This window comes from Helicoverpa armigera, chromosome 1, assembly GCF_030705265.1.
Source record: "Helicoverpa armigera isolate CAAS_96S chromosome 1, ASM3070526v1, whole genome shotgun sequence".
NCBI classification, from domain to species: Eukaryota; Metazoa; Arthropoda; class Insecta; order Lepidoptera; family Noctuidae; genus Helicoverpa; species Helicoverpa armigera.
In genome coordinates this window covers 13,219,177-13,241,803 of record NC_087120.1, presented here as the reverse complement: position 1 = coordinate 13,241,803, position 22,627 = coordinate 13,219,177, and the positions used below count along the sequence as shown (strand labels likewise).

At 38.5% G+C, this 22,627-nt stretch overlaps 2 protein-coding genes across 9 annotated transcripts; one reads left to right on the top strand and one right to left on the bottom strand.

Moving 5' to 3' along the window:
- Window positions 1-124: 124 nt before the first annotated feature.
- LOC110374230 (uncharacterized) lies at window positions 125-3,073 on the bottom strand. The gene is made up of 5 exons (XM_064035767.1): window positions 2,507-3,073; window positions 2,163-2,263; window positions 1,824-1,904; window positions 807-1,018; window positions 125-444 (listed from the first exon to the last, which is right to left on the bottom strand). Exons 1-5 carry the CDS (start codon window positions 2,516-2,518, stop codon window positions 143-145), a joined length of 708 nt encoding a protein of 235 aa, XP_063891837.1. The 5' UTR covers window positions 2,519-3,073; the 3' UTR covers window positions 125-142.
- Window positions 3,074-3,181: 108 nt separating this feature from the next.
- On the top strand, window positions 3,182-22,055 carry LOC110374234 (histone-lysine N-methyltransferase set-2). 8 transcript variants are annotated; one of them, XR_007510890.2, is made up of 11 exons: window positions 3,182-3,365; window positions 14,770-14,887; window positions 15,199-15,372; window positions 16,241-16,365; window positions 16,682-16,876; window positions 17,075-17,385; window positions 17,474-17,698; window positions 17,987-18,024; window positions 18,878-19,032; window positions 20,966-21,093; window positions 21,509-22,055. XR_007510890.2 is itself a non-coding variant. In XM_049840049.2 (11 exons), exons 1-10 carry the CDS (start codon window positions 3,321-3,323, stop codon window positions 20,990-20,992), a joined length of 1,413 nt encoding a protein of 470 aa, XP_049696006.2. In that variant the 5' UTR covers window positions 3,182-3,320; the 3' UTR covers window positions 20,993-21,040; window positions 21,509-22,055. The 8 variants fall into 8 exon arrangements, 6 of the variants coding, with proteins under 6 accessions (XP_049696006.2, XP_049695991.2, XP_049695983.2 ...); XR_007510889.2 differs by having other exon boundaries at window positions 21,506-22,055; XM_049840049.2 differs by having other exon boundaries at window positions 20,966-21,040.
- The last annotated feature ends 572 nt before the right edge of the window (window positions 22,056-22,627 follow it).

The following is a 22,627-nucleotide window of genomic DNA, read 5'->3' as shown; positions in this document are numbered from 1 at the left end:
CCGCACGACGTTCTAAACTTGTCTTTGGGGTCCGTAGGTTCTTAATGATAGATTATAAAAACACATTATTACGAGCTATAGAATATTATTAACATAGAATTTAAGACAAAAAAAGTTATGTCTGTAGCAGTAAATGGTATATTTAAGGTTGGGTGACAAGCGTGTTAATCTTAGAATAATGTACGACAGAAGTATTGGGTATAGGCACTGGTATGTTGGACATGTTGTTGTTCAGCGTCAGTAGAGGGGGGATGCCAATGGACTGAACGTGCGCCCCCTGCGGGATGACCGCCGACCCGCTGCGGATAGACACCGGCGTCTTCTCGCCAGACACATCTCGCTTGAATAAACTTCGATACAAATTATCGAACGGACCGTCTTCATTTGAGTCTACTATGTCGATACTTCTAATCGACCTCTTTGATGGTTTCATTGGTTCTGAACCTGAAATAGAAAATATGTATTGGTAGTTACTAGATATTCCCAGAATTCTCCTATTTTTTGTTGTTTTAAAAACAGTTACACCGTTTCTAAACACGTTGGCAGTGGACTGACAACGGACGTATCACATTTTTTGTTTGAAAACAAAAAGGTGCAAGCCGTTTTGTAGTATGCCTTTATATTTGACTTTGTCTTTCACTGGTTCTCTAAGACATCGGGTAGCTGTATTTGCCTACTTCTGCGGTATTCAATCTATCTTGTCTTTAACTTAAATGGTCTGAATCTCGGCTAAAAATTGCTATTTTGTTTTACGGAAAAGTTCCATAGTAGAGTCGAATTATGACCAAGCAAGGTCATAGACTTACCTGCTGTAGCATGCTGTGGTGACATATTAGCCAGATGGTTCAGAGTACTCCAAGGCAACTGGTTAGCTCCATTCTCAGTGTTACCAGGCATCGGTGCTACTCCTACCATACTCTGAGCAGTCACGTTAGTCAGGAGAGGGGAAGATATCTTACTCAGATCCAGTCCCTGAGAGCCATTGGTGTGGTAGAATGTCACAGCCTCTTGGTTACCACTGGAAAGATCATAGTTATTTCATGGTTCGTTTATAGTAGGGTAGGTCTTATGTAGAAGTGCTAACACGGTTCTTGTTTTTTTTAAACGATGCGACTTTGCAGGACGCTTTTGCTCTAACCAGATCCTGCATCTAAAAACTCTGGCGTTTACCAGTGTTTTTCTTTGAACAACTGCCAATCTGATATTTCCCAACCCAGTCGAGTTTTGTAGAGTAACATGATCCCTTATTTCTCACCTGAAAACACCGGGTTCTCATGTTTATTCTCGCGAGAAAATTAAGTAGGTATCAGGTGTTGTGACCTTTGCAGTACTACTGTGGCTTCAACAATTACGGACATGGCTTGTTCTCCTATAGTCCTATTTATAACTTGCATAAATAACGAACTGCGATCGATACAACTATGTATATTTAGACTATGTTCCGCGAGTTTCACCCTTGTCCCGAAGGAACTAGTCCGCGTAATCGGATAAAAACAAGCATTTATCGATAAATCGGTTTTCTAACGCTGAAAGATTTTTTATTGGTTTGTGCCTTCAAGCAAACAAACTCCTTAGCTTTATAGGTAACTAGCTTCTGCCAGCGGTTTCACGCGCATCCCGTGGGAACTACTTCCCGTACCGGGATAAAAAGTAGCCTATAGCCTTCCTCGATAAATGGGCTATCTAACACTGAAAGAAATTTTCAAATCAGACCAGTGGTTCCTGAGATTAGCGCGTTCAAACAAACAAACAAACAAACTCTTCAGCTTTATAATATTAGTATAGATTTAATAGTACTTATAATAAAAAATAGTCCAACTTACGTAGTATTCAGGTTGGTTGTTTCATTGTCTGTTTTGTTGGTGAGGATGCCCACTTGATACACCATTGCGTGTATAACGTACCTGTTAGTAAATATATTAGAACCATTACACGTCGTTTTAGGACCAGCGGACTTAATGCTCTATTTTTCGATGATGAAGTAAGTGCCTTAGCATACCTATACGAGTGACTATCTTCATAGAAGACTGAATTTGTTTTTTTATTGACTTTTAGCTGTTTTCAAGCGAGAAGATACCTGCACGTTAACGACGCCATTCGTACGATTTTCCCTAATGATAATGATCGCTAGTCGCGAAGTGGGTATTATAAAATCTACTAACATATCTTTGTTGGGATCCGTGGAATTTGTCAGCAATTCTGTGTCGTTGACAGTCTCTGCCATGGCAGAAATTAACCATGGCGCGGCAAACAATATAAAGACCTGAAAAAATACAAGTAAAAATTTTGATGGACACGACAATTTACGAGTTCCTTCAGAGGTTTCTTGGGAAGCGGCTATGTGAAAATATCAATGAGAGCATGCGTCTTTTAAGACTAACAAAATAGAAATGGTGGAACCAATAAAAATTAATTCAATTCGCAGTTAACTTCGCTTATTAAACAAAAATCTTAATATTAAAAATACACAGCATTAAGTACAAAATATTAACTTTTAAATACTGACCAGTTTTTCCATTTTCCGGTTACAATATAATTATTTCACAATGATATCTCTGAAGACATCCTCGTGTATTTATAGCAACCGGTAATTAGATCCTGTGTGTAAACCCTTAGTGCTAATTATAAGAACCGTCATTAACAGGCTTATGAACGTATTAACAAGCGTTTGATAAATAAGTAAAATAATATTTTATATGCTACAGTTTTCCAGAAAAATAATTATTCAGACAATATGTATAGTACCTATACATAATGTAGTTAAGTACGAAATTAAGTAACACATGTTTTTGGGCAGGTAAACCTAACACGATGCAACATTTACAGGACTAAAGCCTTATCTTTCTTCAGCTTAACTTTCCTAATCATATATATGAGACTAACCGATTTTTAACAGACACCAAAAAGATTATTTGGATCTGATGTTGATGATTTATTTTACTTAGGTATGACCGTTACGGAATGATGCGAATATTTATGAGGCTCTTAGCAGACTTTCACTGACTTCATCAAAATGCTTCTAAATACATGACAACATACGAAAATTATTATAATTTTTATGTCCACTTGAACCGTTCTTCAATGTTTCGGCAACAATGTTACGATATCTTCAATTTCGATTTCTTACCGATTGAGATACGATGACTGTATGTGTATCTCCGATATTGTCGCGTTATCTGGTGAGAAAGGCACAGTTTTCGGCTATCACTCGTATCAGTGTGATGCTGGGCCGGCGCCGGCGCACCGAACTACGTGTGGCGCGGTTCTACCCACCTATAGAAACCACACTCAAATAGCTATAAACAGGATAGTTTGATACCATGGCGCTGAACAAGATTATGGTCTATTCTGGCGTCGCCACCTTGGTGAGTGAAACCTTTTTTTACTTTTCTGATGCCCATAACGAACCTTCATGGTTGATTGTTAACGATAATGGCAACTATGATAGTTCGAAAGATGTGCAAGCTTGCGATTCTTCATTCGAATGTGTTATTTTTATTTGCTGAGCGATGCCGGCGGCATATGTAGTAGGTACATGTATGTACTTAGTTACAAATTGTCTACAATGTTGTGTGCTTTAGGTACTCAAATTCAATTGTATACCCATCAATATCAGGCTAACGTTGTCATCTAATTTTGTGGTGCTCTTTTTGAACTCTTGAACCAATTTGACGGTAGCGAAAATGAATTTGTAATTGAGTACGTTAAATGAGGAAAGTAATACAAGGCTGAGTTTTTTATATCAGACAATGTCCCGCAAAAATTAAAAAAGTTACAGTTAGAAAGTATAATGTGTGTTTAAAACGTTACTCTATAATTTGGTACTTAAGCTATATTTTGGTATACATTGAAACTAACGCTTGACTGCCCCAAGTCGGTTTTGGGCGTTCAGCCGTCTTAGTCCGATTCGTTTGAACTTAGCAACGCATTAATTATTTATAGACAGATACACATCAACATAAAACATATTATAATTAGGTGTTAGGTACCAAATGCTTGTTATTAATATCATAAATGCGAATCCATGCGAAACTAACTGTCTGTCGCGCTTTCACCCTAAAGTTACTTTCTGAGGCGATTTAGATGATATGATGATGATGAACGAAATACAAGTGTAGAGTCTGAGAAAGCATATGCAATTTTGTACTTGGTTGCAATAAATGTTGCGTGGATTTTGGTCGGGACAGGATGAGACAGCTAGTCTAAACATAAAACAGTAGCCAAAGGTTTTGAAGGAACCCAGGTGAGAGGAGGCCTGTGCCCAGCAGTGGGACGATAAAAAGGCTGTAACAAAAAACCCATAGGTTTTACAACCCTGTCATTAGGGCGGTAACCATTTACTATCATATTAAGTAACCGATATTTATAGATAAGAAAATATAGTATACTTTCCTAAATAAAAAGAGAAGAGACACGCGTAGTACTAACGTAATCGATAGTAAGCCATGAGAAGATTGTAAGAATGTCACCCGGTTTATCAGTCAGTTGAGAGTCCTGTCAGCGATACTGTGATAAAGATACGCCCAACGACAAGTTACTTGTTAGCAAGCTTACTGTTTACTTGGTCTTGGAACAAAATTCCTCTGAACACTTTTTCTCGAGTTTGTATAATGCTTGTGAAACGTCTGGAGTAGTTGACCGCTCTTGGTAGACTTTAAAAATATATTTTCTGTCATACTAATCTCATCCTCCAATTTGGTTGAATCGTTAAAAAAATGGGCGCATACCATATTAGGTACAGTTTGCGCCAAATATCTCTGCATCAGAAGTTAGCTATTAGACGCCTCACCGATGCGCTGTAAAATGTTTTTGATCATCATTTTTGAATGTCGTCAATAGCCACCAGTGAAGCTTTTCGATAATATCGGTACTGTACGGACAAATGCCGGCTAAGTTACGTGTTTCAAAAATGCTGAGCAAAGTGGCGTAGGCTATGCATATTAGATCAGATATTCATTTTACTCATGAAAGAATATTGTATGTAGGTATGGTATTTTTAGATGTCAATCCTCCTTGCGCCCATCCTGCACCGAGCAGGCTGGCAAGAAGAAGAAGTTAAGACGTCGACTGCGATGACAGACCTTCAGAATTGACATGATTTCCAAATTATCTTGAATGCTGTATTTTTAATAACTTCGTTTTGATATCGTTAAATCATTTATAAAAGTAATGTTTGTAAGCAATAAAACTTGCACGGTTGTATGTCTTTGAATTATGTGTTTTTAATGTTTGTCTACCCCTTCTGATCTGTCCTTTAAGATCAGAAGTGGGATAGCCACGCGTTCTTTACCGTTTCGTTTGCCGTCTAAATTCAGTAATTATTTGTTCTGTTATTGAAACTACATCTCAACCGTAAATAAGTTTTATTCTTACGCTCGAGAGTATTCTGAAGAAAAAGTATGAACTAGTTATAGTTCCGATACCGTTGCGATTCTACGAATGATCCCTATGTGCTGTGAGACAACCACGATATAACCGACAGCACATTGGAAGCCACAACATCAACATTATGGCAAAGAACTGGTCGAAGTCTTGACTAGAAATTGCAAGAGGAAAAGTGACAGCTGCTGTGTCTTGTTTGTAAAACAAAAAGCGATCGAATGCTGGAGATACTGAAGATAGCCCACCAGCTGGAACTGCCTCAGTTCGATCTTACGAAGATTCCTTACAGCAGCAGATTTGTGTTTTAGAGTGAACCTCTTGGATTTCTTGTTCTGGATGAGTAAAGCACTGAAGATCGAAGACAGTGGCCCTGAAAAGCCATGTGGAAGTTTTACAAGTTGCACATAATAAATTTATGATCAATATTTTATGATTTGGACAGTTTTGGATTATGAATTTTGCAGATAGGGCTGAAACTTTTCAACTTATCATAGTACGAGGTACAAGTATGTCTAGCGTTGAGAAGGAAGGAAGAAAATGATTTCAACATAAAGCCCTAAACCTGCCAACTATTAAAACAAATTGAATATTCTGTGCGATGCATGATTTGCTGCACTAAAAATTGTGTTGAAAGAAGAGTATCGGTGTTGTTTTCATTATTCTTGGATACATTTTAAGAAATAATGGGAAATAATTTCTACTTATATAACAAGGCTAATTTTGTAGCTACAAAAAAAACATCACCGGTTTCCATGGTGACATATCAAAGCTGTTTTCCAGATATTGTGTTTTTATGTTTCATGTGGTTAATTTGTCTTATGGCGAGAATAGTACCTAATACGTGAGCTGGGAACATGCATCCTGTCTGTCGAGTGGAGCAGCTCATCAAGATATCGCGAGGTCGCTCGTGCTTTTCGTGTGGAAGGAACCTCTACTCTTGTCTCGCTGTGGTGTCACATAATGTGACTCCCTGCTGATTATAAAGCGCTAAGGCTTAGCGCTGCCTGCAGATATTACAAGAAGCATGGAGTGATAATGCCTGGTGAGATCAATCCAGTTCTTATGTATCTTATCTGTTATAAATAGTTAAGAAATTCAGTCATAGGCAACTATGGTAAGTCCTCTTATTGGTTTGCAGTGCGCGACGACTCGGGTTCGATTCTCGCAATGCGCCAGAAATACTCGATTAATTTTAGTTCTTAATACAAAACCTATGTTTTGAAGTTTGCGAAAGTGTTTGCATGACAGTGGAAACTGCAATAATGATGGCTAAATAGTAGAAGCAAAGAGATACATCTTCTATCTGCTTTTGAAATGTTTTGGCTTATCACATTTAACTAAATATCTTTGCATGCAAGCTAGACTAGACAATGAATTTGCTTCATATACTACCCATTTATGACACTTTCTACTATACAGAAATATCAGTTTGCTGCTACCATGGTATAACTACGTTGTTTTAGCCAATTGCTTACCAGTTTTGAGCAATTGCTTACCTATTATTCATAACGTACACTGATTGAGTATACTTCAAATTGTGCGTCAGACTTCAGATTGTGGTGTAGAATTACCTATACCTTTTCAGTACACAGTCACAATCGTACACTCACAGTCACACACTCACAGTAACACACTCACAATCACTGAACAAGTTTGTTGTTACGACATCACTTGCTAGGAAGCTCACAATTTAGCCATACTGGTTCTTCACCGTCTAGCCACAGATTACTTTATAGTTGACAAAGGAAAATGTCAATGGCCTTAGCAGAAGTGTGCACTAAGTTGCGCGAATTCTGGAATATTGAAATTGGGAGCTTAATTTTCTAGCAAATTTATAGGTCTCACGTCCAGTACATTACCAACTACTAATTGTTACGAGTTTTTACTTTATTAACATTTAACCTCATAAATCTACTTAACATTATGTTTTGCTGTACCTACGCTGAATTAAGGAGTGACTCGGAATGTACCCCTGTAAGGCCTTTACGTTGGCATCTCGGCGACCGGGAATAGACCTAGCATTAAACAGTCAGTCCGCTTCCTCCTCTCTCCCACTATTGTATGTGCTGTGCCCGACAGGGTCCATAATTGTGACATAAATTACCTATAGAACAACAACTGCAAACATTATGGTGTGCATTAACGAATTGAGTATTGAGTATAGAGCTGTTTCATATTTGTAATACTCTTGTTCTGATGCCTCCCGGGAAAGTCTCTGGAAGGTTTGGAGGACTGATAGCTGAGGCATGGAAGACAGCATTAATGTAAGATTTGTTTAGAGGAAGGCATTAACTGAAATGACTACTCCTAGTAAATGGCAATGATTTTTAACAACCTGGAAGCCTGACTAACAATGACAGCTTAGTTTTCGCTTTCTTATTAAAATGAGTATGTTCACTTATACTCCTTACTAATAATGCATGAGAGTTCGTCAATTAATGTTTAAGTACTCAGATGCCTGAATATGGTCCAAAGCCTACTTCTTTAACCTTCTGTCTACAGATATCGAAGATAAACTGAAACCAGAAAACACAATGAGATTTACTACGTGAGAAGCACATAATTTGACGACGTATGTGCTGCAGCTTCACACTTCTTGCGCTTCCTTTATTCCTGCATTCTTTGCGGAGTGCCGACGGTCAGAACATCGCACGACATTGCTCGAATGATGAGAGCGAGTGGATAGTATGCCTGGTATATCATGCATTCAGGCGATCAGGTGATCTGTTTTGTTTTCCACGTGGTTCTCAAGTTGAGTTCGCATTGGCCTCATTGCTCTGGCAGACGCACAGCACGACTACTGTCCAGTTTCGGGTTCGATCCCCGGGTCGGGCGGAAATCACTTTGTGGGTTTAGAGAAACTCCCAAAAGTAGCCCGAAATCTATAAGTTCGTGATAGACACCTATCCATCAGTGAGTTTATAAATGTTGACCATGCGCTTGATATCTCTCCGGTTTTATTGGATTACCGTCTCAACGAAATATGAGAGTAACAGTGCATCTGTGTGTGCCCAAATGCTTGTGAGCTATAGTGTGCCCTGCGCGGCTGGCTGATCTCCTTAGAGAGAATCGCTGTTATGACCAGCAACTGGTTTAGACGCTATTCAGTCATACATCCGAGACAATTTTTCTGTTAGCTGAAATAAGTATTTGAATTGTGATACCCGTGAGATGACGTCACATAATAATGCGTTTACGAATAAGACTTATTGAGCCGAGCTCAATTATGGAACAGACTAAGTTAAAATTCACTAAGTTTTAGGTAGGCCTGGTAGTTAAGTCCTCGTAATTCCTCATGTGGCTCGTACTGGCACTGGTAAATATTGTGCGTTACGTTGGATCAATGCTCAGCAGCAAGTACCTACCCATGCGAAAGCTACTGTTAGTTGCAAGTGTTACTAGTAGTTAAACGACGAAGAGTGCCTGTGTGGCTTTAAAGATATATCTCGCTACGTCCGACCTTTAGAGTTACGTTTTTGCTGACTACTTAGTGAATACCGTGTGTTTACGGTTCTTTCGAACAACTGGAAACGTACTCGTTTGTTTGTTCTAGCGTGTCCACAGAATGGGGAACTGTTGGGGACTATCAACCAATCGATATTTTGTTATGGTCAGAAGTGACCGAACGAAAAGATATTCCTTGGTATTATTTCTGTTACAGTGCACTTACACGAGGACGTGTAAAGCGCAGAATGGCCGTGTCGGCGCGGCCCAATATTGCTGGCTAATTCCTTGTTGGTGGTCGTCATGGTGTTGTAAGGTGGCAACGTCAATTGAAATAACCTTATATGGAGTCTTAAGGAGAGTCTGATCTTATATACTTTCAATTTGTTGACCTCATCCCATCATGATCTTTTACCATTATTTTATAAAAGATGATTAAAACTGCATACGTGTCAATTTTAAATTCACTTATGTTTGTTGGCACGTGATTAACGATGAGTAACGATGATATTTTGGATTACTATTTTTATTGGCTTATTTAGCCATAAAAGAAAGTGATTGCGGCACTAATAACCGCGTAGACAAGCACTGCCACAATCATCTGACCAAGATTTTCTGTGGCCAATGGTGATGATGATGATGATGATGATGATGTCAAAGTTATAATTAAGTCATGGATTTATTTCTTTGAAAACTTAAATCGTTCAAATGAATGGTCAGCAGTGGCCGAGCGAAATGCACCCCTCATAAAAGTTTATTAGAACGCCACTGCTTCCGCTGTGGCGAAGCAAGTGGACACCTCCTCAGCTTTCTTTGAGAGCTGCGAGGCAATTTGACAAGGACAAGGACTTTGAGGACGTTCGAATGTACATGAGTGAGTCTTTGTGTGCGTGCCATGAAAGGGTGCATGAATATTGATGTGTTGATCTAATTGACCTACTTTCAATGACTGATTTTGACCTTGACTGTAATTTTAGCTTGGAAAAGGTCTTTTCTTTGATTTTGACTTTGACACACTGGTGGTGCTAGTTGTCTAGACCACTTTGAGAACGTATGAATGTACGGGTCTCTGTTTATACCGTGGCGGTGTTACCCTGGAGGCCGCTGAGAGAACATACGACGGTATGGGTCTCTGTTTCACGTTGTCATAGTATGCAACCTAAACGGCTTAATTGCGCGCCTATGCTATGAAGGCGTCAAATGACATGCAAACCTTTATGACGTTGAGCCTCTATCACGAATGACACGCAAACTTTTGTTGAGCCTCTGTCTCCAATGACACGCAAACTTTAGTTGAGCCTCTGTCTCCAATGACACGCAAACTTTGGTTGAGCCTCTGTCTCCAATGGCACGCAAACCTTGGTTGAGCCTCTGTCATCAATGATATGCAAACGTTGGTTGAGCCTCTGTCACCCGGCAGTGTATGGGGAGTGATGGAAATCCGGATTCTGTCATTCACTATGCACTGAATCATATTTTTCCATTCGTGATAAGTCTGAACCTACTTTTTCTTTTTGTTTTAATATTTTTTATACATTTTTATCTGTGGGCGCCTGAAGTGCACACATGCGCCCATGGTACGTACGAGTAACAAATAAAAGTAAAAGGAAGTTTTATTTTATTTTCTTCAAGATGTATGCTTCAGTCTTATTCACGACGCCGGGCAGAATATTGATATGTTTCCCACATATGTTTCAGAATACGAGCAACCTCATGCTGGTTCCCTTGGGGAAGATAGACCTGAGGCTAATGACGCGAATGATGGTGAAAGCGTGGATGAAGGTGCAGTCAACGACGTGGATGAAGATGCGGTCGAGGACGCCACGCCGTCAGGAACGGCCGTTTTAGATGTCAATCCTCCTTGCGCCCATCCTGCACCGAGCAGGCTGGCAAGAAGAAGAAGTTAAGACGTCGACTGCGATGACAGACCTTCAGAATTGACATGATTTCCAAATTATCTTGAATGCTGTATTTTTAATAACTTCGTTTTGATATCGTTAAATCATTTATAAAAGTAATGTTTGTAAGCAATAAAACTTGCACGGTTGTATGTCTTTGAATTATGTGTTTTTAATGTTTGTCTACCCCTTCTGATCTGTCCTTTAAGAGTATATATATACTTTGCCTTACTGCCTACCATATATAATCTTTTCCTTCTCGTCTCAATCCATCCTAAGGTTGTCTGGAAGAGATCGCTCTTAGCGATAAGACCGCCCATTATGTCACCTACTTTAAATACCTAGTTTAAGATCAAAAATGTAACATTGGTGTACCTAATAAAGAATATCTATCTATCTATCTATGGTCTTAGGTTTGAAAGCCAGCTACATGTAATGTAAAGTTTTTGTAAGTCAGCTTAAAATTAACCGGACGCGGCTGAATGTACCACTGTTAAAGCATAATGAAAGGCATAGGAATACCTTATTCACTACTAGCTATTCCTCGCCGATTAACCTAAGCCTATTCGCCTAATAGGTCCAGACAGACGAATTACTGTAAAGTAATACCAATCATTTTCATCATCAATAGTAATGCAACAAACAAAAACAATAATATTCCTTGCATCCAATTTTCACGATAAACGGCTCTACATAACTTCTTAACGATATCAGAATGATGCCAATGTTTGTCTACAGCTAAACATATTAAAAAAAACTTAATTTTCGCAATATTAAGGCCTTTCACGTTGATCATCAATTTCTTAACATTTTTATAGATTCTCAACTACCCACAATAATTACTAATTTGTGGCTACAAAAAATGCGTTCTAAACTTAAAATATTTCAAAAATTATAAAATAAATAACTGAGAATAATGAACACATAAAATAAAAAAGTTCTAATACAAAAAAATATAAATACACTAGCCGTTTTAAAGTAAAAAAAATAATGGATGCCATTAAAGATATAAAAAAAAAACAAATATTTTTTTATTTGTTTATGTTTCTAATGGCATTTTGATTTTTTGGACGAAAAGTGGCCAGCACCAGCTATCGTTCACTTTTTTTGCCACTAAAAAGGTTTTCATAAAATGTGAAAAATAAAACTGGTAGTAATTTTAGTGACATTACTACCAGTTTTATTTAACTACTAGAGTTAACTAGTCTAGTAGAGTTTTTATGTCGTGAGTTTGATTGAGTTTATTGGTGACTCAGAAAGGTCGCATTCATTATCTCTTGCATTACGTGATAGTTTGGTACTTAGTATTCCGTAGGTATGTCTATGTATCTACTGATCTACTTATTTTGTAATTACTTTGAATACTAAAGTATCTACTAAATAATAAATGAAGTAATCCTATTCATAGAAAACTTCATTGAAAATTACACTAAGTTAGCAGGTGGGCCACGTTAAATTAATTAAAAATATGTGATATCAGGACAGTAATACGGATGTTATTATAAACACCTAAATTAGACGTTCAATCATGGCTTTGTTACGAAAAACATTCTACACAAAATAGGTAAAAGACTTATTAATAATAATATCATTAGATAAGAAATATTTCGATATAGATACTATCTTATCGAATTGGTCTCGTCATAATTTGACACGGAAATTCTCTGCTATTATCTATCTATACCAAATACGCACAAGTAAAGATCGCTTTACGAAATTCTCGACATACCACTGAAGATAAGTTTTGGATCCCTCACAATTATAGCGTGATAAACACGAAGCTAGATAGATGGAACTAACAAACTCAAGTTAGTTTAGTCTGTCCTGTTAGTTAGTTCCATCTATCTAGCTTCGTGTGTCCTGAAGTGTCCTGTTAGTGTAGTAACAGTTCTGACGTTCAATTCTGGCTAGTATGTCTTTCATCTATCTAAGGTTGTCTGGAAGAGATCGCTCTTAGCGATAAGACCGCCCGTTATGTCACGTACTTTAATTAGATATAAGATTAAAAATGTAAAATTAGTGTACCTAATAAAGTCCATATTATCTATCTATCTTATTTTACTTACAGAAAGACACAATGCTTGTCATGAAACTTTGTCTTACAAAATGACATGCTTAGCTCATAACGAGGAAAAATGGCATAGTTTTTATCTTTCAAATTACTTTGCATCAGTGGCGGATTTACCAATAGGCCAAGTAGGCCAGTGCCTAGAGCGGCAGATTTAGAGGGGCGGCAAATTTAGCAGTTTTTTTTACAGGTTTTTTTTTATAATTGAGTATATGAGTACACAATCCATATATAAATAGACGATTAATAAACGCAAAATTAATAAACTGTAATATATACTTACCGTACCTACTTACGTGATCATGAATTTTAAAATATTCTAATAGCGTTTCAATAAAAATAAAATAAAAAATCCGCTCGCTTCGCTCGCGGTTTCGCGGCTTTTTTCATAATTCCTGGTTTGTTCTGCGCTCTTTCGAGTCCTCAATCTAACAAAAAGTTAAAGCACCGAAGTAGCAAAAACAACTGACGCTCTAAACTGACGATTTCTAAGCTGTTTATGAGAGTGGAGGACTTTTGTGTCCCAAAACTCGAAAAATTTCGCGCTCGCTGCGCTCTCAGCTTTTTCACTTTCCACTGGTTTTTAGGGTTCCGTAGCCAAAATGGCAAAAACGGAACCCTTATAGTTTCGTCATGTCCGTCTGTCCGTCTGTCCGTCTGTCCGTCTGTCACAGCCGATTTACTCGGAAACTATAAGTACTACAGTGATGAAATTTGATGGGAATATGTGTTGTATGAACCGCTACAAAAATATGACACTAAATAGTAAAAAAAAAAAATTGGGGGTGGGGCCCCCCATACATGTAACTGAGGGATGAAATTTTTTTTTTCGTTGTACATACCCGTGTGGGGTATCAATGGAAAGGTCTTTTAAAATGATATAAAGTTTTCTAAAAAACATTTTTCTTAAAGTGAACGGTTTTTGAGATATCAGCTCTCAAAGTCGTAAAAGGGTATAAAATTCTAAAAAAATAGAGGTGATGCATGCTAATTAACTCTTTCAACGATTTTTGGTTTGATCAAAGTATCTCTTATAGTTTTTGAGATAGGTTGATTTAACTATAATTTACGGAACCCTTCGTGCACGAGTCCGACTCGCACTTGGCCGGTTTTTTTCAAACTTGGTTGAGTATTTTTGTGTTCCAAGACTCAAAAAATTTCGCGCTCGCTGCGCTCGCGCCTTTCACTTGACAGTGGCTATTTTCAGATTTCTTTAGGTATTATTGCGTCCCAAACATCAAGAATTTCGCGCTCGCTACGCTCGCGGCTTCTTCTCTTAGCAGTGCCTTTTTTCCACTCTTGTTTGGATAGATATTTTTGTGTACCAAAACTATAAAAAAATTCGCGCTCGCTTCGCTCGCGACTTTTTCTCTTTACGCCGGTTTTTTTTGATCGTTTTGGTACAAAATTATTAAGTTTTGGAACAGAAAACTTTTTACATTTGTCGGTTTTTTTTGGGGGGGGGCTGCACAATAGGTAGTCCGCCCCGGGTGCCACCCAATGCTACCTCGCCACTGCGTCATAGCACCCGAACGAATGAACCAATTTCAATTTAGTTTTTTTGAAAATCGATTGAGCCGTTTAAAAGTTACAGAGGTTTTACGCTTCAAAGTCGCTGTCATATCAACTTGTTAACATTAAACTCTTCGGAACATAGAGGCTTGCAAAAATAATCTAGTAACTGACAAAAATATCATTAAGTTCACAATCAATAGAGGCGGCAAAAATTGAATGGCCTACTAGCGGCAAGTTTGTAAATCCGCCACTGCTTTGCATGTAATCAGTGATTTCTCTAAAAATGCCTGATTTTATGATGTATTTTCTGCACTGTGAGCTGAGCACTCTTTTCCAAGATTTTCTCTAGATATTATATGATTTTGGAAACAATCATTTTTATATGATTACCCGTATATTTATATACCTACTTGTTACGTCGTCTTATAACTCCAATAACATTAAATGTCCCTGTAATTTCAGCTCCAAGCGATTGGGCAGGCGATCTTCGCATCACTCGGCGTAGCTCAATATTTCTGCGTCATCGACTTTTTAAGAGGGCTGCCCGTTCTACTATATATAAGGATTCTCTATTTCCATAGTAAGTATATTTAATTTATGAAAAGCATTCTTCTTTTTTGCTTATTCTATTATTGATATGAGTCAGATTACCAAATAACCCTTTCATCGTGGGGAATATAGATACCCATGTAAGAATCTTAATTATTATCAGCAATGTCTTGAGTAGCAAGTTTTTGCTTGCCATTAAAGGTATCTCTAATTCTAACAAACATGAGATGATGATGATGGTGCCATTTACTAAGCAAACCCTGCTAATTTCCATCAGTACAATAACATGCCAATTTTCATGAGAATCCTCAGGTATCTATTATTTTAGGTTGGTTGTTTCAGACCCCAACAGTTGCGGCGAGAGAGTGAACATCGGAGAAGTTATCGACGGTATTGTGGACCAAGCCTTCGTTTTGATAAGAAATGAACCGACCCCTGTGTTCAGAACTTTCATCGTCAACTGCGTCAGTCTCGGCCTCAGCGTGTTTTGGATAATGAGCAGTGTTTTTATGTTGAGTAAGTGCCTCTAACGTTAATTATATCTTGATATACTTCAAATGGCTACTAAACTCTTGGTATCTCTAAGTTATTTGGGCTGTGGTTCCGTTTGAAGGTTCCAGACCCTTTTTGTGGGAAATCATCAAAAGATCAGCCCGCTGTGGGTACAGTGTCAGATTTTTACTGGCTGACACTAACCTACGTTTCTTCTGGAACCCTTTGAGTAGCAGGGTCGCAGTAACTCTTTCGAACGACCCCGTAGTCGATTACCCAGGCCCTAGAAGGAACGGCTCCAGAAGAGCTCTGTGTTAGAAACCCAAACAACAGACATGATTTCTATCTGTGTGACGATAGTGATTTAAACAGTCAAATGTAAATAAAAGTCACTTAGAACTTTCTTATCTTTTGATATTTTTATCGTCTCTGACGTTTGCTAAGATATTATCTTATTACACACTTGTTTAGTGGATATCAATGTATAGCATACAGAATGACAGAAGTAATGCAATACTGAATCCAAGAAGGGATTCATGGACATCCTCTATTAACTACGTAAACCTGCCATATACTTACTTGTGTATTTTTCTACATTATAGCTGCCGAGCTCATAATATGCTTACCTAAAACCTATGTATTAGCAATCCATATTGCTTGTACCAAATTGTTTAGGATTTGAACAAAAATCGTCTAGTTGAATACATTTTACAATGATTCGCGTTAAACTCATAATGTACGCTGAAATATCAATTCTCAGTTTCAATTGTGTACAAAATTAATTTAGTGTGATCATCCTGACTTTAACATGAGAAAAGAAGCGCAGTTCCCAAGTTCCTATTAATTACATAGGTTCCTAGCCTAACACTTAGGTTTGGTTTTTGCTTTATAGTGGGTGGAGCAAGAGATGAGCAGACAAAATGCAGGAGATGGCCCTGGATTATAACGACGGTGGCCGCGTGCGGACTGGACCTGGTGGCAGCTGTGACATATGCCAACGACTCCTTCCATACTAGGGTGAGAAATATATCAGTTATACGTACTTTTATACAAACTTCTCTGTGTGAGAGAAGGCTTGTGCTTACAAGTGGGACGATAAAAAAAGGCTGATGATGATGATGAATAGAATTTCCTTAGATAAGTAACGAACTTAAATCTTTGTTAATGTGGTCATGTGGTGTTCCAGCTCCTTTTTGAGTGCGAATTTATTGTTAGACTTTACCCATATATACTTTTACTTAAATTCGACAAAACACACACTTTTACCAGAGTGCTCTTATCAATAAAAATAAACGAACACCTAAATATTTTTCATCATACCTTATTCTTGCAGACCATGAAAGATATGATGGATTTCATCGACGGGACCGCCAGTGGTCTTGGTGACACACAGCTGAACACCGCCTGGGCATCTTGGATCATGGTCATATTATACTCCCGCTTCGTCATCCTTTTCATTCTAAACGTCATCCTTCTAATCATTGTCATCGTGGACTGCAATGTTAAGAAGGAACCTGTCAAAGATGAGGTAAGCATTTGTTGTTTTTAAAGCAAGTTCAAAGTTGTAACGGTCCCATCAGCTCCGTTTTAATAAAACAGTTGATGAACGCAGTGTGCACTTAAAATGTAGTACATCATTCCGATTTGTTCAAGCTATAGTAGCTAACCATCGTTCCCGAATGTAGGTTACGTCATATGAAGGTTCATTGTATAATTTTCTTTTCAGAATGTAGAAGCCCCGTCTCCCCCACCAGTTCAGGCGGCAGTACCAGCTCCTCAAGTTGTAGTTCCAGTGCAAGTTTCCACAGCAGTCCAAGCGAGCCCCCCTCAAGATCCCACTCCACCACTCACCACCGACGGAATCAGTGACAGAGATGATGAACTTGGCAGCTTGCCCAGTGAAAGGGTGACGACGCACATACCCCGAGCAGGGTTAAGCAGATCCTTCCGAAGAATGAAAGCTTTTCTGTTTAGGAAGACCCCGTCGCCAGTGCAAACGAGATCTAGTCCTGATTCATTGCAACCTTCTCCTGAGAGGTAGGTTTTATCACCGTTCAGAAACATGAAATAATATTTCGTGCTGCTATTTAATTAATTTTAATGAATACGTTGTCCACTTACCCAGATCTCCGCGCGCCCAGCATTTCGAAGGGGACATAGACAAGAAGCGCACGGTGAACTTCCCAACCAGCCTGATGTCGTTACCACAGAGGTTGGAGAACATTATGGCTGAACAGCAAAGACGCCTGGACCAGTCCGTCATAGACACGTCGGGACGCGCCAGTCCGCCGCGCGCTTCGCAGTCCATGCCTCATCTAGCTTCCACCTCCAACCAAACTGATGGACGAGGGTAAGAAACTGTTATATTCAAAAATCAATCTTTTGATTATTGTTTAAGGCCTTATTTATAATTTCGGATGCAATTGTTATTATCATTAACTATCAATCGAATCGGATGCAATTGTTATCATCATTAACTATCAAATTCAATGTTGACTGACCCTTATTTTTACTTTGAGTAAATCCTTGAATATAAAGCTGATTTATAATTTGGCTTTCCGTTAAATTGCCTTCCAGTGTTGGAAATCTAATTACAGTTATGTCAATGGAGCCTCTAAATAAATCGTTATCGTTTCAGTCTGAATGAGTCTTCTGTCTCGCTTCGAGACTTCTTTGGTAAGAATATTTTCTTGTAATACCGGGTCGCACACATTTTCTTCATCATCTTTCTCAATATTTGTTGACTTGTCATCGCGCAGTTCAGTCTTTTCTTCGCCAACTTTCAAAAACGTGTCGCATATGAATGCTCGTTCCTAATCTGACTCTGCGCCACCGTGAAGTGTGTCTGGTCATTTTCTAAAAGTCCATCATTTGGTGTGGGTGTCAATGGTTACTTTTTGTAGGGATTGTTTCTTTGACAACTGCCTGTAGAGCTGGTTATGGTACATTTCCGAGGTCCATCAATTGATTGGCGTCGAACCACCAATATTATCGGCGGTGGATTATTGTGTTAACAGTTACATAAAGCAAGCAGATCGATGCAACTAGCAAAAGGTCCAGCGCCAATAAGCGTTGGTAGATCGGCACCGGCTACTAATTATTTAATATTTATTTTTCTTTAAACTTAATAGACGTGTCTTGGAAATGTACCACTACTACGCCCAAGATTAAACCAACCGTCAACCTAAATGTCAGTTTTCTGAAAACAACGTTGTTCACGTTGAAAGTTGTACCTGAAAATTCTCATAGTAAATAGTTGTTTTAAGGAAATTGGGTATTAATGTTGCCGGTGAGCTTACACATAAGGGATCTATCAGACATGGAGCGGTCACCCGGCAAGCGTTCAAGCGGTCAGTTTTGCGTTCGTTGTGGCATATTACGTTACATAGATGTACTCACACAGGAGGCATTCTGACCGCGTCGGTCAAGTAGATGTAGTAGTAGAGCTCGAACGCAGAACGCTCGACCGCGTGACCGCTCTGTGTCTGACAGATCCTTAAGTCAAACAAATGCTTGTACGATTGTTCAGAAGGCGCGGAACTACGGCCGAGCTACAGGGGCAGCTTCCCTGGTCGTATATACCGGCGTCCGCGCACCGCATGCGGGACCAACTCCCTCCGGACGAGGACTTGCCGCCGGTACCTCTCCCGGACTACACCGCCCTCCAGCCCGTTAGAAAAGCATGTGAGTACTAAATATATAGGTACCTACACTTTTATATCAAGGTGAATGCTTCAACTGGTAGCGGGAAATTTAAATTTACCTAATTTTGTTTTACCTAAGTTCTTCTTCTTCCTCCTGCCCCGTTTCCAATTTTATTTGGGGTCGGCGCAATAAGTCTTCCGCTTCCATTCTTCAATGTCACTCGTCATACAGTTTTACCTAAGTTACACTAGGATATAAAGAAATGCTTTGAGGCATGTATTATAATCACGGCGATCGATAAGATCATGCCGCATATCGAATGATTATTTAGGTAAAACATAAAAAAAATACATTTTGCTTTGAATTTCCCGACACCCACCGATACCAGTGAGAGCATTCACCTTAACAGACATTTGATGGTTCATGATAAGTGTGTCGCAGACTGCGTAAATAAAGTTTCAGCTCCCAACCAATTTTCAGCCATATCGATTCAGCCATTCTACAGTTACCGGGCGGCAAATTTAGGGGGCGGCAAAATCAGGCGGCTGCCTGATTTTAAATCCTACATCACAGATTACCATACTTAATAGTTACCTACAGGGCCATCTTAATCTATGGTGCAGGGTGTGCGAATAACCTAGGCGCCGCGGTCTCAGGGGCGCCGCGAGACGCCCTACCACCAGGAAATTTCGATGAAATTACACCCGTTTGATAAAGAATTTCCATTGTATCATGATACTGACAAACAAAGGTTCTAGAAAGTCGCCTTCGCTTTGTTTATTTGATCATTTTGATTATTTTTCATTTTTAACATCCTCCAAGTGAAAAAATTCTCGCTCGCTATGCTCGCGGTTAAATGACATCACAGATTACCATACTTAATAGTTACCTACAGGGCCATCTTAATCTATGGTGCAGGGTGTGCGAATAACCTAGGCGCCGCGGTCTCAGGGGCGCCGCGAGACGCCCTACCACCAGGAAATTTCGATGAAATTACACCCGTTTGATAAAGAATTTCCATTGTATCATGATACTGACAAACAAAGGTTCTAGAAAGTCGCCTTCGCTTTGTTTATTTGATCATTTTGATTATTTTTCATTTTTAACATCCTCCAAGTGAAAAAATTCTCGCTCGCTATGCTCGCGGTTAAATGACAATTTATTGTTTTTCTGATGGTTTATTATTTTTAGACAAATGGCACTCACTCTAATCACGGTTTCTTTTTATTTGTACATAATTCCCAGTTCAATTTGTGAGTCTTCAAACAAATAACTTTAAAAATTCGCGCTCGCTACGCTCGCGGCTACTTGTTGCTTGACAATGTATCTACTTAATCAGGTACTTTTGTGTCGTAGACTCAAGAATTTTCGCGCTCGCTTCGCTCGCGCAATATTACACAGGCATTGCCTTGTTGAGTTCATAAGACTTCAGGAGTCCTCAAAAACAAAAAAGTTTTCTCCTCCGACTGCTTGTCACTTTACAGCGCTTTTTAAAACTGATTAAACTTTAACTTATTCTGAACATTAATCTGTCTCGACTATCATAACTTTTGAACCAACTATTTGAGCCTACAATGATTTGGACACATTTTTTAAAGTCCTTTACCTACCAAAAAAGTGACTTTCGTTGGTGAAAATAAACATAAGCAGGTAGGCGGGGCGGCATTTTTCAGTTTTTGCCACGCCTAAAAAAAATTGAAGATCCGGGGCTGCCTTACTTATCCTTCTAATATTATAAATGCGAAAATCCGTTGGTTGTTTGCTTCGCTTTCACGCAAAAACTACTTAACCGATCATCATGAAACTTTGTACTTACACATATTTTTGGTGGTAGGTACTAGAATGAACATAGGATACTTTTCATCAACACACCACGCGGGAGAAGCCGCGGGCGGAAGCTGTAGATAGTTTAACTAAACGAGACATTCTCTTACACAGAACACAGATACTTAATCCTTATGTTGACTTTCAGCCGTCCATCGAGGGGCTTCCAGCTTAAGCTCTCTCACACAGAAGAAAGATTATGCGACATCCCGGTCTGTGCGTTGTGAGTATTACACATACAAGAAGACTTAACACCAGTCATACATGCTTCCCAAAGTAAGACCCATTCATCGTTATACATACATAACTCGTTATATAGGTACTCATATTATAAAGTCTGTCTGTCAATCTTTCACGTTAAAACTGCTGAACCGCTCCCGGTGAAGCTTCATTTGAACATTTGCATGAAGAGTTCTTCTTCGGGTTAAATCGCAGGGCACAGCTGGCTAGTTTTCAAATTCAATGATAAGCTAAAACCATTCTGTAGTTTTATTTAATCTGTGATTGAACATAATTTTCAGATAAAACATATTTTCATTATTTCCCAATATCATTTTCGAAAAGGTCTTCAAAGTATTTTTGTGTCCATTCATGAGCTCATAACTTTATTATGAATTGTCGTTGATACTATTCTCGCGTAAAACTGTGTAGGTACCATAAATATAATATTTTCGTTTTTTCTTTTCAGCAGCGTTAAATGAATCCGACGTTCTATACTAATTTAATTAATAAGGATTGCCTGCTGTAAAAACAATCTCAGATTAGTTCAATTGGCAATTTGTTTTACAGTAATAAAATCTATATTTTTTGGTTATGTTTGACAAAGTATGCGAAAACTAGTTTGATCGGAGATCCTTTTTTGTAAATAACACTTAGACATAAGGAAAATTATGTTAAAATGCTAGTGCTTATTTAAAAGTATTTATTATTCTCTTATTTTTATAAAAACAGTGTACTTTGGTTTAGTTATATTTCATATATTATTTTATAAAAATAATAACTGATGTTGAACACAGTGCAATATCGGATTATTATTTATTGTATTATTAAATTATAGTAGAATTGTTCAACAGAGCTTTCTGATTTCAATTTACAATGAGATATTGTTAAGCTCGACTCTTAGTATAAGGTATAATTTATAATTGTTAACATCATGCACTTTGTAATAAAGATATAGGAAACTAACGTTTTAGATTTTATACCCTATGGATATTCAATAAATTTCGTATAATAACATATTTCAAGTTTTTGTAAACGAACCCAAACAGTCCTAATTTCTCCCTGATCCATCTTTGTATATTCATATTTGTTCAGAAATATTGAATCAATATTACTCCAATCTGGTAAAATCTGCGTGAATCAGGAATATGGTTTCTAGAACGGAGACCAGAGAGATGAGACGCAAGAGCACAACTATCTTGAGGTCGTTGAAAACAGGTTCGACGTATCGATGCATAAATACGATCGTGTTCACTTGTGAAGGGATGCTGAGTATGGTGCTGGCGAGGCTGAGTCGGGGGTACTTCTCCAAGGGTACGGCGTGGATGCACGACGAGCTCACCATCAGGCACATCATCAGAACAGTCTTTACTTTCGCTCCCGCGTTCTCAGGCGACAACGCTTGAGTCACTGTGTAACTGGAATACAGGAAAGTCCCGACGCGCCATGACCAGTAAAAATAAAATAAACCTGTTACAAAACTGTCAAAATTTTTCATAACATTTTGGGAGGCTTCTTGCGAATCAATAACTTTTATCAGTGTTAAGTACTATTCCATGTTTGATACTGCGGCACTATTTTTTTGCAACAA

Bases quoted from the DNA above. Each gene is read 5' to 3' on its own strand.
- LOC110374230 (XM_064035767.1), bottom strand. The intron at 1,905-2,162 runs GTTAGTAGATTT...ATTTACTAACAG, and splicing joins ACGGATCCCAACAAAGATAT to GTACGTTATACACGCAATGG. The intron at 445-806 runs GTAAGTCTATGA...TTTCTATTTCAG, and splicing joins ACCACAGCATGCTACAGCAG to GTTCAGAACCAATGAAACCA.
- LOC110374234 (XM_021331861.3), top strand. From the start codon at position 3,321: ATGGCGCTGAACAAGATTATGGTCTATTCTGGCGTCGCCACCTTG. The intron at 15,373-16,240 runs GTAAGTGCCTCT...TTTGCTTTATAG, and splicing joins GAGCAGTGTTTTTATGTTGA to TGGGTGGAGCAAGAGATGAG. The intron at 17,386-17,473 runs GTAGGTTTTATC...CCACTTACCCAG, and splicing joins TTGCAACCTTCTCCTGAGAG to ATCTCCGCGCGCCCAGCATT.